This window comes from Lycorma delicatula, chromosome 5 (genome assembly GCF_047948215.1).
Source record: "Lycorma delicatula isolate Av1 chromosome 5, ASM4794821v1, whole genome shotgun sequence".
In the NCBI taxonomy this organism is placed as follows: Eukaryota; Metazoa; Arthropoda; class Insecta; order Hemiptera; family Fulgoridae; genus Lycorma; species Lycorma delicatula.
Genome location: NC_134459.1, coordinates 57493990 through 57509034, shown reverse-complemented (window position 1 = coordinate 57509034; position 15045 = coordinate 57493990). Strand labels below are relative to the sequence as shown.

The 15045-nt window shown below is 32.3% G+C and overlaps 1 protein-coding gene across 3 annotated transcripts in view; it reads left to right on the top strand.

Annotated features, from left to right (window-relative positions):
* BNIP3 (BCL2 interacting protein 3) overlaps positions 1-15045 on the top strand; it is a 202442-nt gene that overhangs the window by 103010 nt on the left and 84387 nt on the right. For all 3 annotated transcript variants that reach the window (XM_075366183.1, XM_075366182.1, XM_075366184.1), the window contains one exon: positions 3044-3194. In XM_075366183.1, coding sequence (XP_075222298.1) covers positions 3044-3194 — 151 coding nt within the window. The remainder of the gene's footprint in view (positions 1-3043; positions 3195-15045) is intronic.

The following is a 15045-nucleotide window of genomic DNA, read 5'->3' as shown; positions in this document are numbered from 1 at the left end:
AGGTTTTACACTTTTGATACACATGTTTTTTTTTTCCAAAATTGAATGTGCATATTTATACTAATATATGAATATGCAACCTTGCAATTAGTTTGACTTTTAGTTGTAAGTTAAACAGAATACATCTTTTTATGTTATAATTTTGTGAAATTTATATTAACTTCATTTATCATCCGGTACACGTTTTGAAAGTTCACTTTTACCACGCATGACCATAGCAGTTGAGCTCGTAATCCCATAAAAAAAATTTACTCTTTTATTATTATTCTAATTTGTCCTTACTATAATGATTTTATTACGTCGCTGACAGCTGATACGAAGAGTTTTATACTCATCTTAAAATTCGTACATAATTTAATTTATTTAAATTACGTACGAATGTATGTTTTTTTTTCCGTGTGAATATCATTGTGTAAATAGTCTAGAAGTTCCCCACTTTTCATTTCATTTATTGTAATATTATCTTCACTTTCATAATGTTAAGGCATAACTGTTAAAAAAGGAAAAGTTTAAAATTAAATTAAAGATATGTTGTCTAATTTACAGAAAATATCATATTAAAAAAAATCTAGTTAAATCTGATACGGCAATATAATTTCACGCGAGGTGGTTTTGTGCATAATTTAATAAATATTCGTTCATTTAAAAACTGTGACAAATATTATAAAATATCCACCAAAAAATGTTAATAATAATAATAAATGTTTATATAATATTATAATATAAAATGTTAATAATCCCCCGAAGAAGTATAGTTAATAACTTGTTACGAGTGGTGAATATAATATAGCGCTGTAGTCGTGCGACGAAGAGGACGATAGCGTATTTATTCTTGTTGTTGCAACGTTGATGTCGAGTATAATAATGTTAATATTACGGGTGACGTTGGCGTAGTTGAAGGTTACATATTAGGGGATCCCAACCTGAATTGCAGCCATGTAATAAAATACTGACTCGTTTTCTTCGTTTACTAGTCGGTATATGAGAGAGTTCAGTTTCAATCGGTTCTCTGTGTGTTTATTACTTGTATATGCAGTAAATTATGATCTGATTGTATACAGTTTCTTATTGTGAATGATCTTAATTTTTTGCGAGGTCTGTAATTTAACCTTTGACCTTTTTTTTATAAATTATTGGAGTCAAAATATGAGATAAAATACTACTGGTGACTGTTTATTTCATTATTTATTGTACACTTACATTATTTATGCTTGACCTATTAATTATGGGTTTACGTTTTACGAAGAAAATTTAAATTAATATATCTAATTACTAGGTATTGTATTTTAAAACAGTCGAATTATTCTTTGCTAATTTACAATTAGTTATACGTTAGCGAGATTTTGAGAGAATCTTTGGCTCCAGTCAAAATCTAGGAAAAGGCTTTTAGACTGGGAAATGATGTCGTTTAATTCCATCACTAAATCTTTGTTATCCTCCCTATAAGGTCGAATGAGAGCCATTTATAAATGTAGTCTATCAGTTCTACTAGCAGAATCCTACTTCCGTGAGTGTTTGAAAGCGTTATAAATTATTCAGGCTGTCGGGGAATTTTGTACATTACCTAGATAATGACCCGGAATTATGTATAAAGGTCGAAGAAAAAATAAAGGCACATTAAAACGGATGAGTTTTTGGCTAAGGTCTGGTAACTTCTACAGAATCATCGGTAGTCCTAGTCAGGTTTGGGCGTTAGAGCTAAAATCTCCTAGTCAGGTTTGGGCTAAAATCTGATAAAAAAAAAATGTTCACGAACCAAAAGTGGTAGTACGAGGTTTGTGGAATAACAGTCAGGTGGAAAAAAATATCGTATGGTAGTATTGGAACAGAAGATACGACGTGTGTGTGTTACTTACTACCACCCTAGTAAATGAAATCCGGAAACTAAAGACAGATATTGGGATGTTTCAGGAAATTCGCTTGAAAGGAAAGACAATTTGGAAGAAGTTCTTATGTGAAAGAGAAGAAATTAGGTTCGATCAATATAAAAATTGAATAGAGCTTTGCAATCCGTTATGAGCAGTTGGAGAATGCCGAGTGTTTGAGGTTGGTGGTGGATGTTGGAGAGGTCAGAACCGTAAATTTTCTTGTATTGGATAATGACAGTTCAATTTTATCAGAGCTATATTATTGCTGTCGTTCGAATAGCATTAACCAACCTAACATTTTTACAATGTTACGTAAACATTTTTAAATCTGAGAAATACGTGTTAAGATCTGTACGAAATTTGCGATTTTTTTTTTTTTACTTAGCTTCATATTATTGATTTCAATCATTTGCCAACAAATGCCACCACCAGTTTTTTTTTTCTCCTACTCATTCTCTCATTTTATTCCTTCTCCTTTTTTGTCCGTGTACTTTATCTATTTTATAATTGATTCATATTGTTTTCTCTTTCTCTATTAAATCTATTACATTCACCACACAATCTAATACACAGATAACTGTGAGGGGGCCGGTTGAACTCAATCTCTCTCTCTCTTTTCGCCATGTCAACGTAAATTATAATTTATAAATTTCTATGATTCTTTTCATCTTTATAAAATGTGTTTTTATGTCGCGGATTCCTTCTTTGATAAGAATTAATAAATTAAAAACTTGAACTAAAGAAACTATATTTCGTTTCTTTGTTAAATAGCGGGTTTTCTATTTAGGTTAACTGGTTTTAGTGTTGTGTACAGATGTTCTAGTGCAGTTCATTTTCAATTTTAGAACCTTTAAACCCGTTTATTATTATATATTTTTTTTAATTTTGAATGTTCTAAATTTTTCTTATAGGCCGACTCCGTGTAGAGTACACTTCTGCGTACTATGAGACTGGAGAGAAATTGAAGTCCTAGTTGCAGCAGCACTTTAATTTTAACCTGTGACATGCAACACAACGTACATTTTAATTTTCTTTCTAAAAAAATAAGAGTATAAATGTTATATATTGAATAAGTTTCGCCGTTATAATAATAAAAATAAAAATAAAAAAATACCATTGAAATGTTCGTTTTTAATTTGTTGGTGTTCTAAAATATTGTTTGTTTGTTATTATAGAATCATGGGTTGATCTCAGTCCGGAACGTGACAGAGTTACTCCGTTACCGTTTGCTTCAGCAGAAGAATATTTACGTCTTTTACGAGAGGCACAACGTGACAGTAACCAGTCATCAGCCAGAGTATCTTTAGCGTCATCTCGAAGAGATAGGTAAATTTATATTATTTTTTTCCCCCCAATAATTAAACACAGTTCTGTGAATATATTTACATATGTATATTGAATTGTATAATCTGTTGTATTTTAGAAGGTAATTTTTTTTTATGATTGTATTATTTTAAATAAGGTGAACTGTAACAAAGCGGTTTAATTTTTCTTCCTTTGTGTTTGCTATTATTCATTGTTGTCATTTATGATTACGTAATTTATGCAGTTTTATGTCCTTAACCTGTTAACGCCAATTTAATTATTTCGTAATAGTAACCTATATGTACTATTTCATTCTTCACCGAGTTATTATTGTTTGTTTACATTTTTAGATCTGTTGGCAGTTAGCGGTGAAAGTATTTTGCTTCACAGTATTTGACCTTCGTCGGCTAGAGTCTAGACGAGTTTTAAAGTTAGATTCGGATGTTGTAATTTTTTTTTCTTTGTTTTTAATCCACAGTTGTATTAATCTGTTTTTCGGTAAAAAGTTTTTCTACTTTTTATTAAGTGCTATTTCTTATTCAAGCATCATGTAAGTACGTGTCGGTGACTTCATATTATTAATGTTCAGTAGTATTCAGGAGAAATATTCGTGAAGCGATACCTCAAAAATTAAATACAGTTTAATTTTGATGTAGTCGTATTAGCTTTAATGAAGTTACTCTAATTTACCAAAACTGCTGCATTATTCTTAGAAGAGTATAGAATTTTCTTGAAACGGAATAATTAAATGCTTATGAAAATACGTGGAATTTCCCAGAACGTTCTTGATGAAATGAAATAATTTATATTATTAACCTTAACATCATATATATATTAACAAACACTGCGGTCGATTTTTATGTCTCTGTTTCATGTTACGTAAGTATTTGAGTAGTTCCCTCGTCATTTTTTCTTGTCAGGAAAAGTAAGAAAAAATCCCTCTCCCTAAGATGATTATGTAAGACTTGAACGGCCTCTTCGAAGCGCTTTGAATAACGCTGGATTAGGGGTTGGTAGTTTTTCACTAATGAATACAGAATTTTTAATATGAATTACATTGTTATTATTATTTTATTTTGAATTTTTATACCGTAATTCCATCCCATTCTAGAGGGATACATTTCAGCAATTTACAGCAATTATTTAAGTAAAAACAGCAAAATACACTGTTGGGAAAATTAATACTATAAGGTACTTGCGGTACTATAAGGTAAAGTCCTGATTTTCTTACAAAACAGTAGTGTCTGGCTGTACGGCTTATACTTTAACTGAAAAGTTCTGGTGTCGGGCGGGGGTTTTCATTAAAGAAACCGGTCTTTTCTAAGCTTTCTTTTTAGTATTCGTTCAAAAAACAGTTTTATTTTTTTGTATCTGTGTTAACCAGGTTTGTAAGGACTTTATTCGGAGGTTTCTCCCGCCTCTAGCTTAATTCTAATTGTAGGTTTTTTATCTACCGTGGGTGTAAGCTAATCAAATTGATTTTTTACGCTAAATTACATTTAAGGAACTCCGATCTAAAATTTAGGATCACACGGCTCATTCGTTTTGTATCTGTTCTCATATAAAACGAGCTGTGTATTATCAAGCGATACAGATCCTGAAATCCACTCGGCTTCTATTTTGTGCATACAAGTACATTTTGAATTTTTGGGTCTTCAGTAACAAATAGCATATATTTCCTTCACAAACAGCGTTAGTCACAACATAATTTTCTTCAACCCGAGCGTCCAGTCTAATGACAAGAATTAATTAGTGCATTTCTTGTCCTCTGTTTATAAACATTTAAAGGATAATAAAAAAAAAGAAACCGCTAATAAAATAAGAGTAAAGATACGGTAAATAAGATTTAAATTGTATTTAATTTTTGTTTTGCAACTGCAGTATATTTAATAATACTATATACGTTTTAAACTGTTTTTATTTTATTATATTAGAATAAGGGTAAAAACGTTTTGACTGAAACGTAAGAAGGCCGGCTTGTTGTTGTGTGATGTCGTTAGTGTATAGTATTTGTGGACCTCATTTAAATGAAAGCAAGTGATGAACGAGTCATATGTATTTTCAGAGTAACTATAGATCGATTATTATCATATTAACTATAGATAAGATTTTTTCCTTAAAATATTTGATTTTAATTCAATTTTAATTAATAACTAGCAGACCCGGCAATGCTTCGCTATTGCTGGATTTGAGTATATTTATATAGATTAAATGAACACAATTGAAAGTTTGATAAAATTTTAACAAAATGAACATTACGGAACTTCACAAAATTTAATCTTTCCATTTTACCCTTTTCCATTTCCCCCTTCTTTTTCTACTTTTACTTTTCCCAATTCATTTTTACCACATTCCATTTCCCCGTTTTCCCCTTCCCCCATTTCTCTTTCCTTTATTTCCGTTTTTTCTTTCCTCTTTTCCCCTTTCCCTTTTTATTTTTTCTCCCTTCCATTTCCTTTTCCCCTTTTTTCTTTTGTCCATCCTCCCCTTCTTCTCTTTTACCTTTTTCGATTTTGCCCTTTTCCAATTTTTCCCTTTCTCCCTTTTTCCCCGCACGTAAATCGTTCCAGTAGTTTTTTAGTCTATAGCGGGCACACATATTGCGAACATTGAAATGAAATCGTAAAATATTTAGTACAGGGTGAGTTGCTTTTACGTTCAACAGATAGAAGTGTTTTTTAAAAAAGTATGTTTTTACCTGTCACGGGTGTGACATCTTAGGTATATAAATAGTAAGTATATAAAAACACGCACGTATTCCAATGCAACGTTGTTTCAGAATTTTAAAGCAATCTGTGAAGAACTTTCGGAGATTACAATTTTGAACAAACAAACATTTTTATTTATTTATTTTTAACAAATGATTGTGGTTATTGCTAACATATAATACTAAGTAAATACCAAGTACTTAACAGCAATTACAAAATATCGAAAACTTATTTCAGTATCGTAGATGTTATCTACGATACTGATACGGTCTTTAATGAAATAGATTGTCCTCTTAAAGTACCCACTATTTTTCCTAAGAAAATCTGTAACGGATAGAAAATTTATCTTGGTTTATGTGGTGTTAAATAATGTAAAATATTTAATTACAAAATCTTAGCCAATTTAGATCAGATTTTTTGTTTACTGTATCCTGAATTCTAATTAGTATATTAAATATTTTTTTTTTTTTTTTTTTAGTTATTGTTATTCTCTCTAGTTTTAAGTTTTGAAATGTTTATATCGATTAAAAAAGATTAATATTAACTTAGCTATCTTGTTGAACCACTTAAAAATGAAACGATATTTTGTAATCAGATTCAAGTGGTGTGATGTCGATGAAAAATTTGCGGTAAACACGTGTTTTTTTATTTAGGTTCCTGGACGACCTTCGCAACTACTATTAATAAATGCCGCAGGCTTATATTTACACAACGGGCTTATCCCTCGTTGATGTTTTTAAATTAATATCTCCGTCACTTAATGCTTAAGTTACAATCAGCCAAGTGGTGGAATTATTGTTATTATTATTCGACCTATCAATTAATTCTTTTCGTGAGTGAGTGTAAACGAAGTCTTATTATTTAATGAGCGAAGTAGATTACTGCGTAGTGTCTGCCCCGCAGTTAGTAGGTGTATTTTATTGAAGTTAAATTATAAATAATAATAGGACTTGTGTATTTATTTTGTCTTATTTCAGAATTCTTTTCTACACTAAGTTCTGTAGTGTACGAAATTATAACTGTTAAATTTTTAAATAAACAGAACGTTTTATTTTTTATAGATACGTTTTGTTTTATTAATTTATCATTAGTTTAAACAGTTTTGAATTGTCTTTTGTGACCACGCTACAAAAGTGAGACTGAATTACATAACTATAGTTCAACGTGCATTTCGATGTAGGTATGAAAAGGAAACGAAAACATGAAAATAATTTACGACGGTGGTGGTTCAACCATTTAAGGAGACAGGATCTGTTCTCAAACAGAGATTGTCTGGAAACGAATTGGACAATCTGCGATCAGAAATCCCTATAAATTCATTTCTCATCGAAGCCTCGAATCAATAAATTCATAGAGTTCTTCGTAAAAACTAGCATTTGTTCTTCCATAAAAAAATTCAGCTACCGTAAGAAATAAAACCATCCGATACAGCGAATTTCGAGCTCGCTGTTGATATTTTTCAAAAAATTAGTGAAAACAAATTATTTTTAAACGATGAACTTTTTACGTATCAACCTTCTTTTCACTTCAATGCGAGTTTGTAAAACACAATTCACAAATATGGGGATCTGAAAACCGACATGTAATTGTTTAAGAAAGCATGCGACACACCTGAAATTAATGTTTGGTTTTTTTATGAAAAATCGTATAATCGAGCCTTTTTTGTTCGCTGAAAAGATTGTTAATGGAAATCTTTATCTCGATATTTTAAATGTATATCGTTTTCATCAAACGGAGGAACACAAAAATGTATATCGAATTTCTTTCCGACAAGATGGGAGCCCCCCTCACGATTTAATTTACTCGTTAGCAACCTGGGTTTGAACGAAAAATTTAGAGTAGACACTTTACCGTGGCCTCAAAGAAGTCCGGACCAAACCTCCTTCTGATATTTTTCTTGTCGAGAACATTAAAAATGTGTTTTACTCGCAAAAATTATTTGATACGAGTCGCGTAAAAGAAATGATTAAGGAAGCTATTACAACCGTAAAAGAAATTGTTACATCTTCTACGACTAGGAACTGAATATCGACTGGATATTTTGCAGAGTAAGGAAGGGTGCACGTATTAAAATGTATTTATGTAACAAAGCATGATCAAATAGAAATTCATAAATAAAAATAGAATTTATAAATACAACGTGACTGTAAGTATCTTTGTTTATATTTAATTCGTGCTTTGAACTTCACCATTCTTTTATAATGACAGACTATTATTTGTTTGTAGTTACTTTTCTATTACGGCATTTATTTATTTTATTTTTCGAGTTATGGTAACCTTCCCTTCCTAACCCTTCCTAAAAAACAAAATGTGTACACGTGTGTGGTTTATTGTATTGTAGATAATACAGGTGGTAATTTTTACATTTATTATCATTGTTTCTTGTTAAAACAGTCAAGAAAATCGCTGAAGAATATGAAAAACGGTCTTGATAGGTTTTTAGTCTGTAGTGTAAAGGTCACCGGTAGTCGCAGTGACTTTTTCGAAGAGTAGTGATTTGTAGAGCTAACCCCATCGGGTTGGTCTAGTGGTTAACGCGTCTTCCCAAATCAGCTGATTTGGAAAGTCGAGAGTTACAGCGTTCAAGTCCTAGTAAAGCCAGTTATTTTTACACGGATTTGAATACTAGATCGTAGATACCGGTATTCTTTGGTGGTTGGGTTTTTCAATTAACCACACATCTCAGGAATGGTCGAACTGAGAATGTACAAGACTACACTTCATTTACACTCATACATATCATCCTCTGAAGAATTATCTAAACGGTAGTTACCGGAGGCTAAACAGGAAAAAGAGAGTGATTTGTAGAGCTGAATATTTTTTTATATTTCAGTGGATTTAACGTGATATACACCGATATATTCGGCTCAGAGAAGCCGATGGAAAACTAGTATCACTCTTCCGCACTATCTCACCATCTCTTTTATATATCCCTTGTAAATCTCGCATGGAATGCTTGTTGTTCCGGAGAGTGGGCGTTTAATTTCACCCGCGAAGTTTATTCATGTCGTATTTGGTCGTCTGCAACCGTTTTGTTACTTCAGCTTAAGTGTCATTTTAGAACATTATTGATTATTTGTTAAACGCCGGAATGAATTTTTTCCTCGTGTGACGTCATGGTTTTTGTATTACCATGATACTTTCTTAGTTGGTATTTTTTTAAATTTATTTTGTGACTGTTTGCCGGCATGGAGATTGTTTTTACAAAATAGACAAAATTAAAATTGTTGAAAAAGAGGTCGATAAACTCTAGCTGAAGAATACTCGATGGCGTTTTGCTGTGTAGGAACTGGTTTTTAGTAAATAAACAGTTGAATAGTACATGGCTGTAGGGTTATCGCCTGAGAAGTCGCGGTCAGTGACGTTGCTTGTCGCCATCAAGGACGGGTCTCTAGTTTCTTCCCCACCCTTCATTGACTGTGTAGTTAATCTTCTTCATTTTCATCTATTTATCTGAAGAAAAAAATTAGGTTTCTGTTCATTTTGTTTATTTCTTTTCCATTTATTGTTTAACCAATCCTCGTTACATTAATTATGTTATGTATTGTTGTTTTACTTTTAAGGGGTATATGAATGGTCTAATTATGTATTTGCTTGATTCTTTTCGGAATCAAGACAGCTACTTTTTTCAGTTTTTTCTTCCAAATCAGTGGATATTTGGAGGTATTTGCAGAGAAATTATGAATATAATTAACCAAACGTAACGTACGCTCGCTTCGCAGAAAAGGTTGAAAAATTCTATTTGACTAGTTTGTTGTTCAAGTCTTACTCTTCACTAAACAGATCTATTTCGATTATTTTTTTCTATTCTCCTGAAGACGTTCTTCGGCAGGTCTGTTTATAATTTTTGTTTTTTTCAGAAAACGGAAAAATTAGTTTAACGAAAATTACAAATTCTAGATAGATTTTAAGGTATTTTTTTTAATGATTTTGTCATCATTAATTAGTATTCAGTTTCTATCGGGTTAATTACACAGCTTGACGTCATACTGATATTCAGGGTAATTTCGCGCGAAAATTCTAGAAAATTAATCGGAAAGCATAGGGTAAGAAAATATTACATAATTTCGAATTCTAAAGAGCTTTATCACACGCTTAGTAGTATTGAGATAAGTAGAGACCGCATTATATGCACTTGCATATTAAGCCCATTCTCACCGGTTATTGCATATTTTCCTTAAAATTTAGTGATGATGCGTATTTTCGCTGTAGCCGGCCAAACCTATTAGCTGTACGGCTCTTAGAGCACACTTAGCAGCCGCGGAACAGTACCTCTGACTGTTTATGTTTGCAAAAGTACAAAATGTTAATTAATTGTTAATTATCGAATTTATCGGTGTATTATTCTACTACTTACTAATTCTATTATGATTTCGAAATAAAAAAACTAATAATTACTATTTTTTTTATTATTTAAAGTAGCATATTTTGACACTTTTCATGCATATTTACATACATATTTCAAGCTTTTTATGTTGCATATAATCCGATCTCTAGAGATTAGTAGTCTGTACACCTGTGTGTATTTCCTTTTCTCTTATGCTGAGCTGTCAAGACTAGGTTTTTTCTCTTTTTCGTTTCTTGGAAACTACTATTTTCATTCGAGCAAAATTTTTTCTTATGTATATCCGTATTTTAATTATAACAAAAAAAAGAAGAAAAGTAAAATGAGTTAAAATAATAATTAAAATCAACTTCACAAGCAACCTCACTAAAAAAATAATAAACAATAGATATTATCAGTTTTTCTTTCAATTTCGAAATTTACAAATCTGTGTCAAAATAAACAACAGCCGGCTTTTAAAAAATAATTAAAATTAATTTTTCTTTTAGCGGTTTTATTTTTGTTTATTTATTTTTAGATTTCTATTTTTAAAGTTAATTACGTATACATGTATTTTTTTAATAAGTGTTGCACAATTATTCTTTGTTGTAATATTCTTTTGTAATTAAAGTATATTTTCATGTCAGATGCTATTTATCACTTAACACATTTACTATCAATACTTATATATTTTTTTTACGCATTTATTTTTTAATTTGCTGTATTTGAAGACCGTTAGTAAATTTATAATTAATTGTAGTAGATACTATTTTCAGACTTCTTATTGTTTTGTACAAGAACCAAATGCACTATTCTGTGGAGCGAGCAGAACTCAGTATTACGTTAATTTTCCTCCACCGCGTACTCTATTCTGAACAGTATAATGGAATCTCAATTACCCATATCTGTAGAACCTATATGATTGAAGTTATCTATATAGTAAATGGAATAACTGTGTTTTATATATTAATCGATTTAATTTTAACCACGTCAGAAAAGAACATCTGACAATATTTGCAAAACGTGTAGTGGATGAATTTTTTAAGCCGATCGGAATCTTGTGTCGTACCGTAAAATTTTTTGGGAGTATTCGAATGAATCTCCCAAGAAGCAGTCCTTTTGGTAGGTTTGTCTTGTTCTCCGACCCCCATCTACCGTTTTCTCTTATATTTTATAATTCCTTTCTTGAAGATATTCAGTCGGTATCGGCCCCCCTGGATCCGTGCTATCTAGGGTCCTACGTTCGTGGTATAGGTTTGGTAGGTTTAAGAATTAAATGATTCGATGAGCCAGTTTACTACTCGATAATTCTTCAGAATTCCCATCTAGTAACTTATACAAAAGTTAAACTTAATACTGTTCGTACGGGTGGGTATACGAATAGCTTATCCGTACGGATAAACGAATATTGATATATTCGCTTATAAACCCTACAGAAAATACATGTTTAATCAAAATATTCTTTATGTTGTAAATTGACATGTCCGAAACCCCTTTGGACAGAAATATTTACTTCAAGCTTCTATAATACAAAACGAAAATAATTTTTTTGGGGGGAAACAAATTTTTATTGTGACATAGAGGATAAAGCTTGCCTTTCGAGGTCGATCGGTTGTATTTTAATGCTAAGGGCAATCAAGTTATATAAATCATCTATACGTATTATTTTTAAAATGTATTTGGTTTGACTCACGGATCTAAGAAACATTACAACGTGAGAAACTAATACATACGTCAGTAAACGGACAATGATACAGCTTTCTAGAGGCTTTGAATCGACTATCAGATATATATATAGACTTATGGAATATCTTGATAAGATATTCAAATTAATCGTGAATAAACATTTATGAAATGAAAAATGTTATCTAATTAAAATAGTAATAGAATAACATAAAGTAGGAATAGAAATTGCTGGATAGACGGATCGGCTTCTTTGCTACCTACACATCCTGTCGTAGTAGATGTAACCCTTCCACCGTATAATTATTAGTGATAACACTAAGACATCCCAGGTAGAACGCTGCATGCTGTTAACCGCTCACGGAAAGTTTGGAGCCTAACGCCACCGGTTTGGCAGAACAACAACATCTGAATGAATGTCGCTACTGTAACGGCATTAATACTGTCGAACATTCTATATGTGCTTGTGTTGTAGATGGGATGAAGTAAGGCAAGCTCTTGGAGTGTGTAGGTTGACCCCGGAGAATACGATTGAGTTCATGTTACGGGGTAAACATGAGCGGGATACTGTTGTTACCACGGTCAAGAGGATTATAACGACCAAAGAATATGACGTCAGAGAATGGACGGGATGTAGTCTGGAGGTAGGAACTCACAGGGACATCCCTGCTCATGAGAGGGCGGTTCCCTGAGGGGGACCGCCCTTAATGACTGACCGGGGATCCCCTGAGTTCGTGGGAAAATAAAAGACCGAGACTCGGCTGGATCCCTCTCTTCGGGAGGGGGTACAGTTACAGGCAATAGTAATATAAAAGAACGAGTCCCGGCCTACCGGGTGAGCGACCTCCGTAGGGCTCGGCTTCGCCGGATCCTGCTGAGTCCAAGAGGTTAGAGGCGTGCCTGGCAACCACTGAGGATGCGCAGTGCACAGTGCTAGTCCATCCTCACTGGCAAGAGGGGAAAATAGGTAGAACACTGCATATGTATTGGTACTTACTTTCCAAATTTTCGCAGTTAAGGTTATTGTGTTCATTCTGCTTTATACGCTTATCAGATTTGTTACTTGCTTGAAACTGACCGATAGAAGATTAAGAGAATTTTAAGTAAGATGTTTCTATTAATTTATTAAGGGAAAACTTCTTTTGAAGGAGAAATTTTAATCGTACTCATATACAACTATTTCTTTTTAAGAAATTATCCAAAAATTGCCCATTTTATACAAGTAAATTTGTTTTTTTCTTTTTTTCTCTTTAAATTGGAAGAATTACTGGAATTATATGTGGGTACCCACATCACGTTACAATGTGGTCTTGCTTTCATATTTATTTAGAATAAAAACGATTACGGTGTGTACTATATACAATTCGGTCGTTACACTCTTCTACTTAAGCATTTCTACTATTTATTTAAGAGAACTTCGTTACAAACTTTCCTAATTTTTCTAGAAATAATGATGTTTAAAGAGTATGAGTCACTCTTATCTATTTTAAGCGAATGTTCCATCAAAAAACATACAAAGATATAATCTCCTTGGCTGCAAAATAATAAATGTTTTCTTTGCGGTTAGGTTAATCTGTCCAATTTTACAATAAAAAAATAATTTCTGCATAAAAAGTTTTTGGTTTAAAAGTGTTTTTAATAAAATATTGCCAAACTGTGTTCAGTGGAATATAAATTAGCCGTGTATTTAACATCTGCTTATCATGATTGTTGGAAAAATTGGCCACGTGAAACGATAAAACGAGCACCTACTGCAATCAATTATAAATTTAAGCACCTACTGCAATTAATTATAAATTTAATATCAGTCTAAAAAAAAGATAATCTGATAAAGTATATACAGTAAATGTATTAGCTAACAAAAATTATTTTAATAAAGCTTTCTCTAATTTTGGTATAAAATCTTTTTCTGTTTTTCGATAATAGAAATAGTGGAAAATTTAATTCAAGAGTATATTTTTATTTGCTAATTGGCCGTGTAATTTACCAACACGAATTGATAACTGTTTAAATTAATTTTTTACGATTTATACATTTTGGAAAAGTCTTTTTACGAAAGGATACTTGTCATGTCTACATTTGAAAAAAGTGTCGAGATATTTTTTCCTCTAGTTTTTCTCCTTCGATTTATTTTTCTCCCTACACATTCTTGTTCTACGGTGTTTTCCATCACAGATGTTAAAATATCTTCATTTAAAGCCTGAGTTCAGTTCGGATGTTCTCTTTTAGCTGTTCGCTGGTTCCGAGTTTATCGATGTAAACTCTTTGTTGACGGAACCTCACAATACAAAGTCGTCGGCTGATATATATCAGGCGACTCTGGTGAATATGGAATTTTCGAACCTCTAGAAACGATTCGTTCACCGAACAATTTTGTTAATGGCTCCATTGTTGGCCTGGCGGTGTGATATGTGCCTCCATCCTGCTGGAACTACGTCTGTGGCATATTTTGTAATGCAAAACGTAGAAAATTTTGAAGCACGGCTGTACCGTTCAGCAGTAAGTTACAAGATGTCCATCTTCGTCTTCGAAAATATAAGGTCCGATGATGTCTTGAGTAGAGTGATTACATCGAAACCCTACATAAATTGGACGTAATAAAATTGTCTTTCGAGAATTTTCCGTTCCCCGAAACCTACAGTTTTATTTATTTACGAATCTATTCAAATGGAAGCGAGCCTCATCACTTCACTCACGATTAATCGAAAGAGAAAATTGTTTTTTATCTATAAAGTTGTTGAAAGCGAACAGCATATTGAAGCCGTTTTTGGTAATCTAGAGGTCGAAAGTGATGGACAAGCTGAATTTTATGGGCAAACACGTAAATGTCTCAAAATACGGTGAAGAATTGATCGGGGTAACGTCAGCTGAACGCCGTCCGATTGATGTTCCTGCATCTTTTTCCACGCTGGCCTGTATGCGTCGAATAATCAGCTCTGCAAGTCTATTAACAGACCTCAGTTGTCGCCATCGTGTAATCAGATTGCGTGTAGTCATTTCTGAAGGCTACTTCTAACATTAAAATGTCTGTGTTCACTCTTCGAGTCGAAATAATTGATCATTGATTTTCAAAATAAAGTTGCATAGAGTCAATAGTGACTCTGTTCAACGCTTAATTTCTCTATATCAAAACGTCCATGTTTCTAGTTTCTAGTTT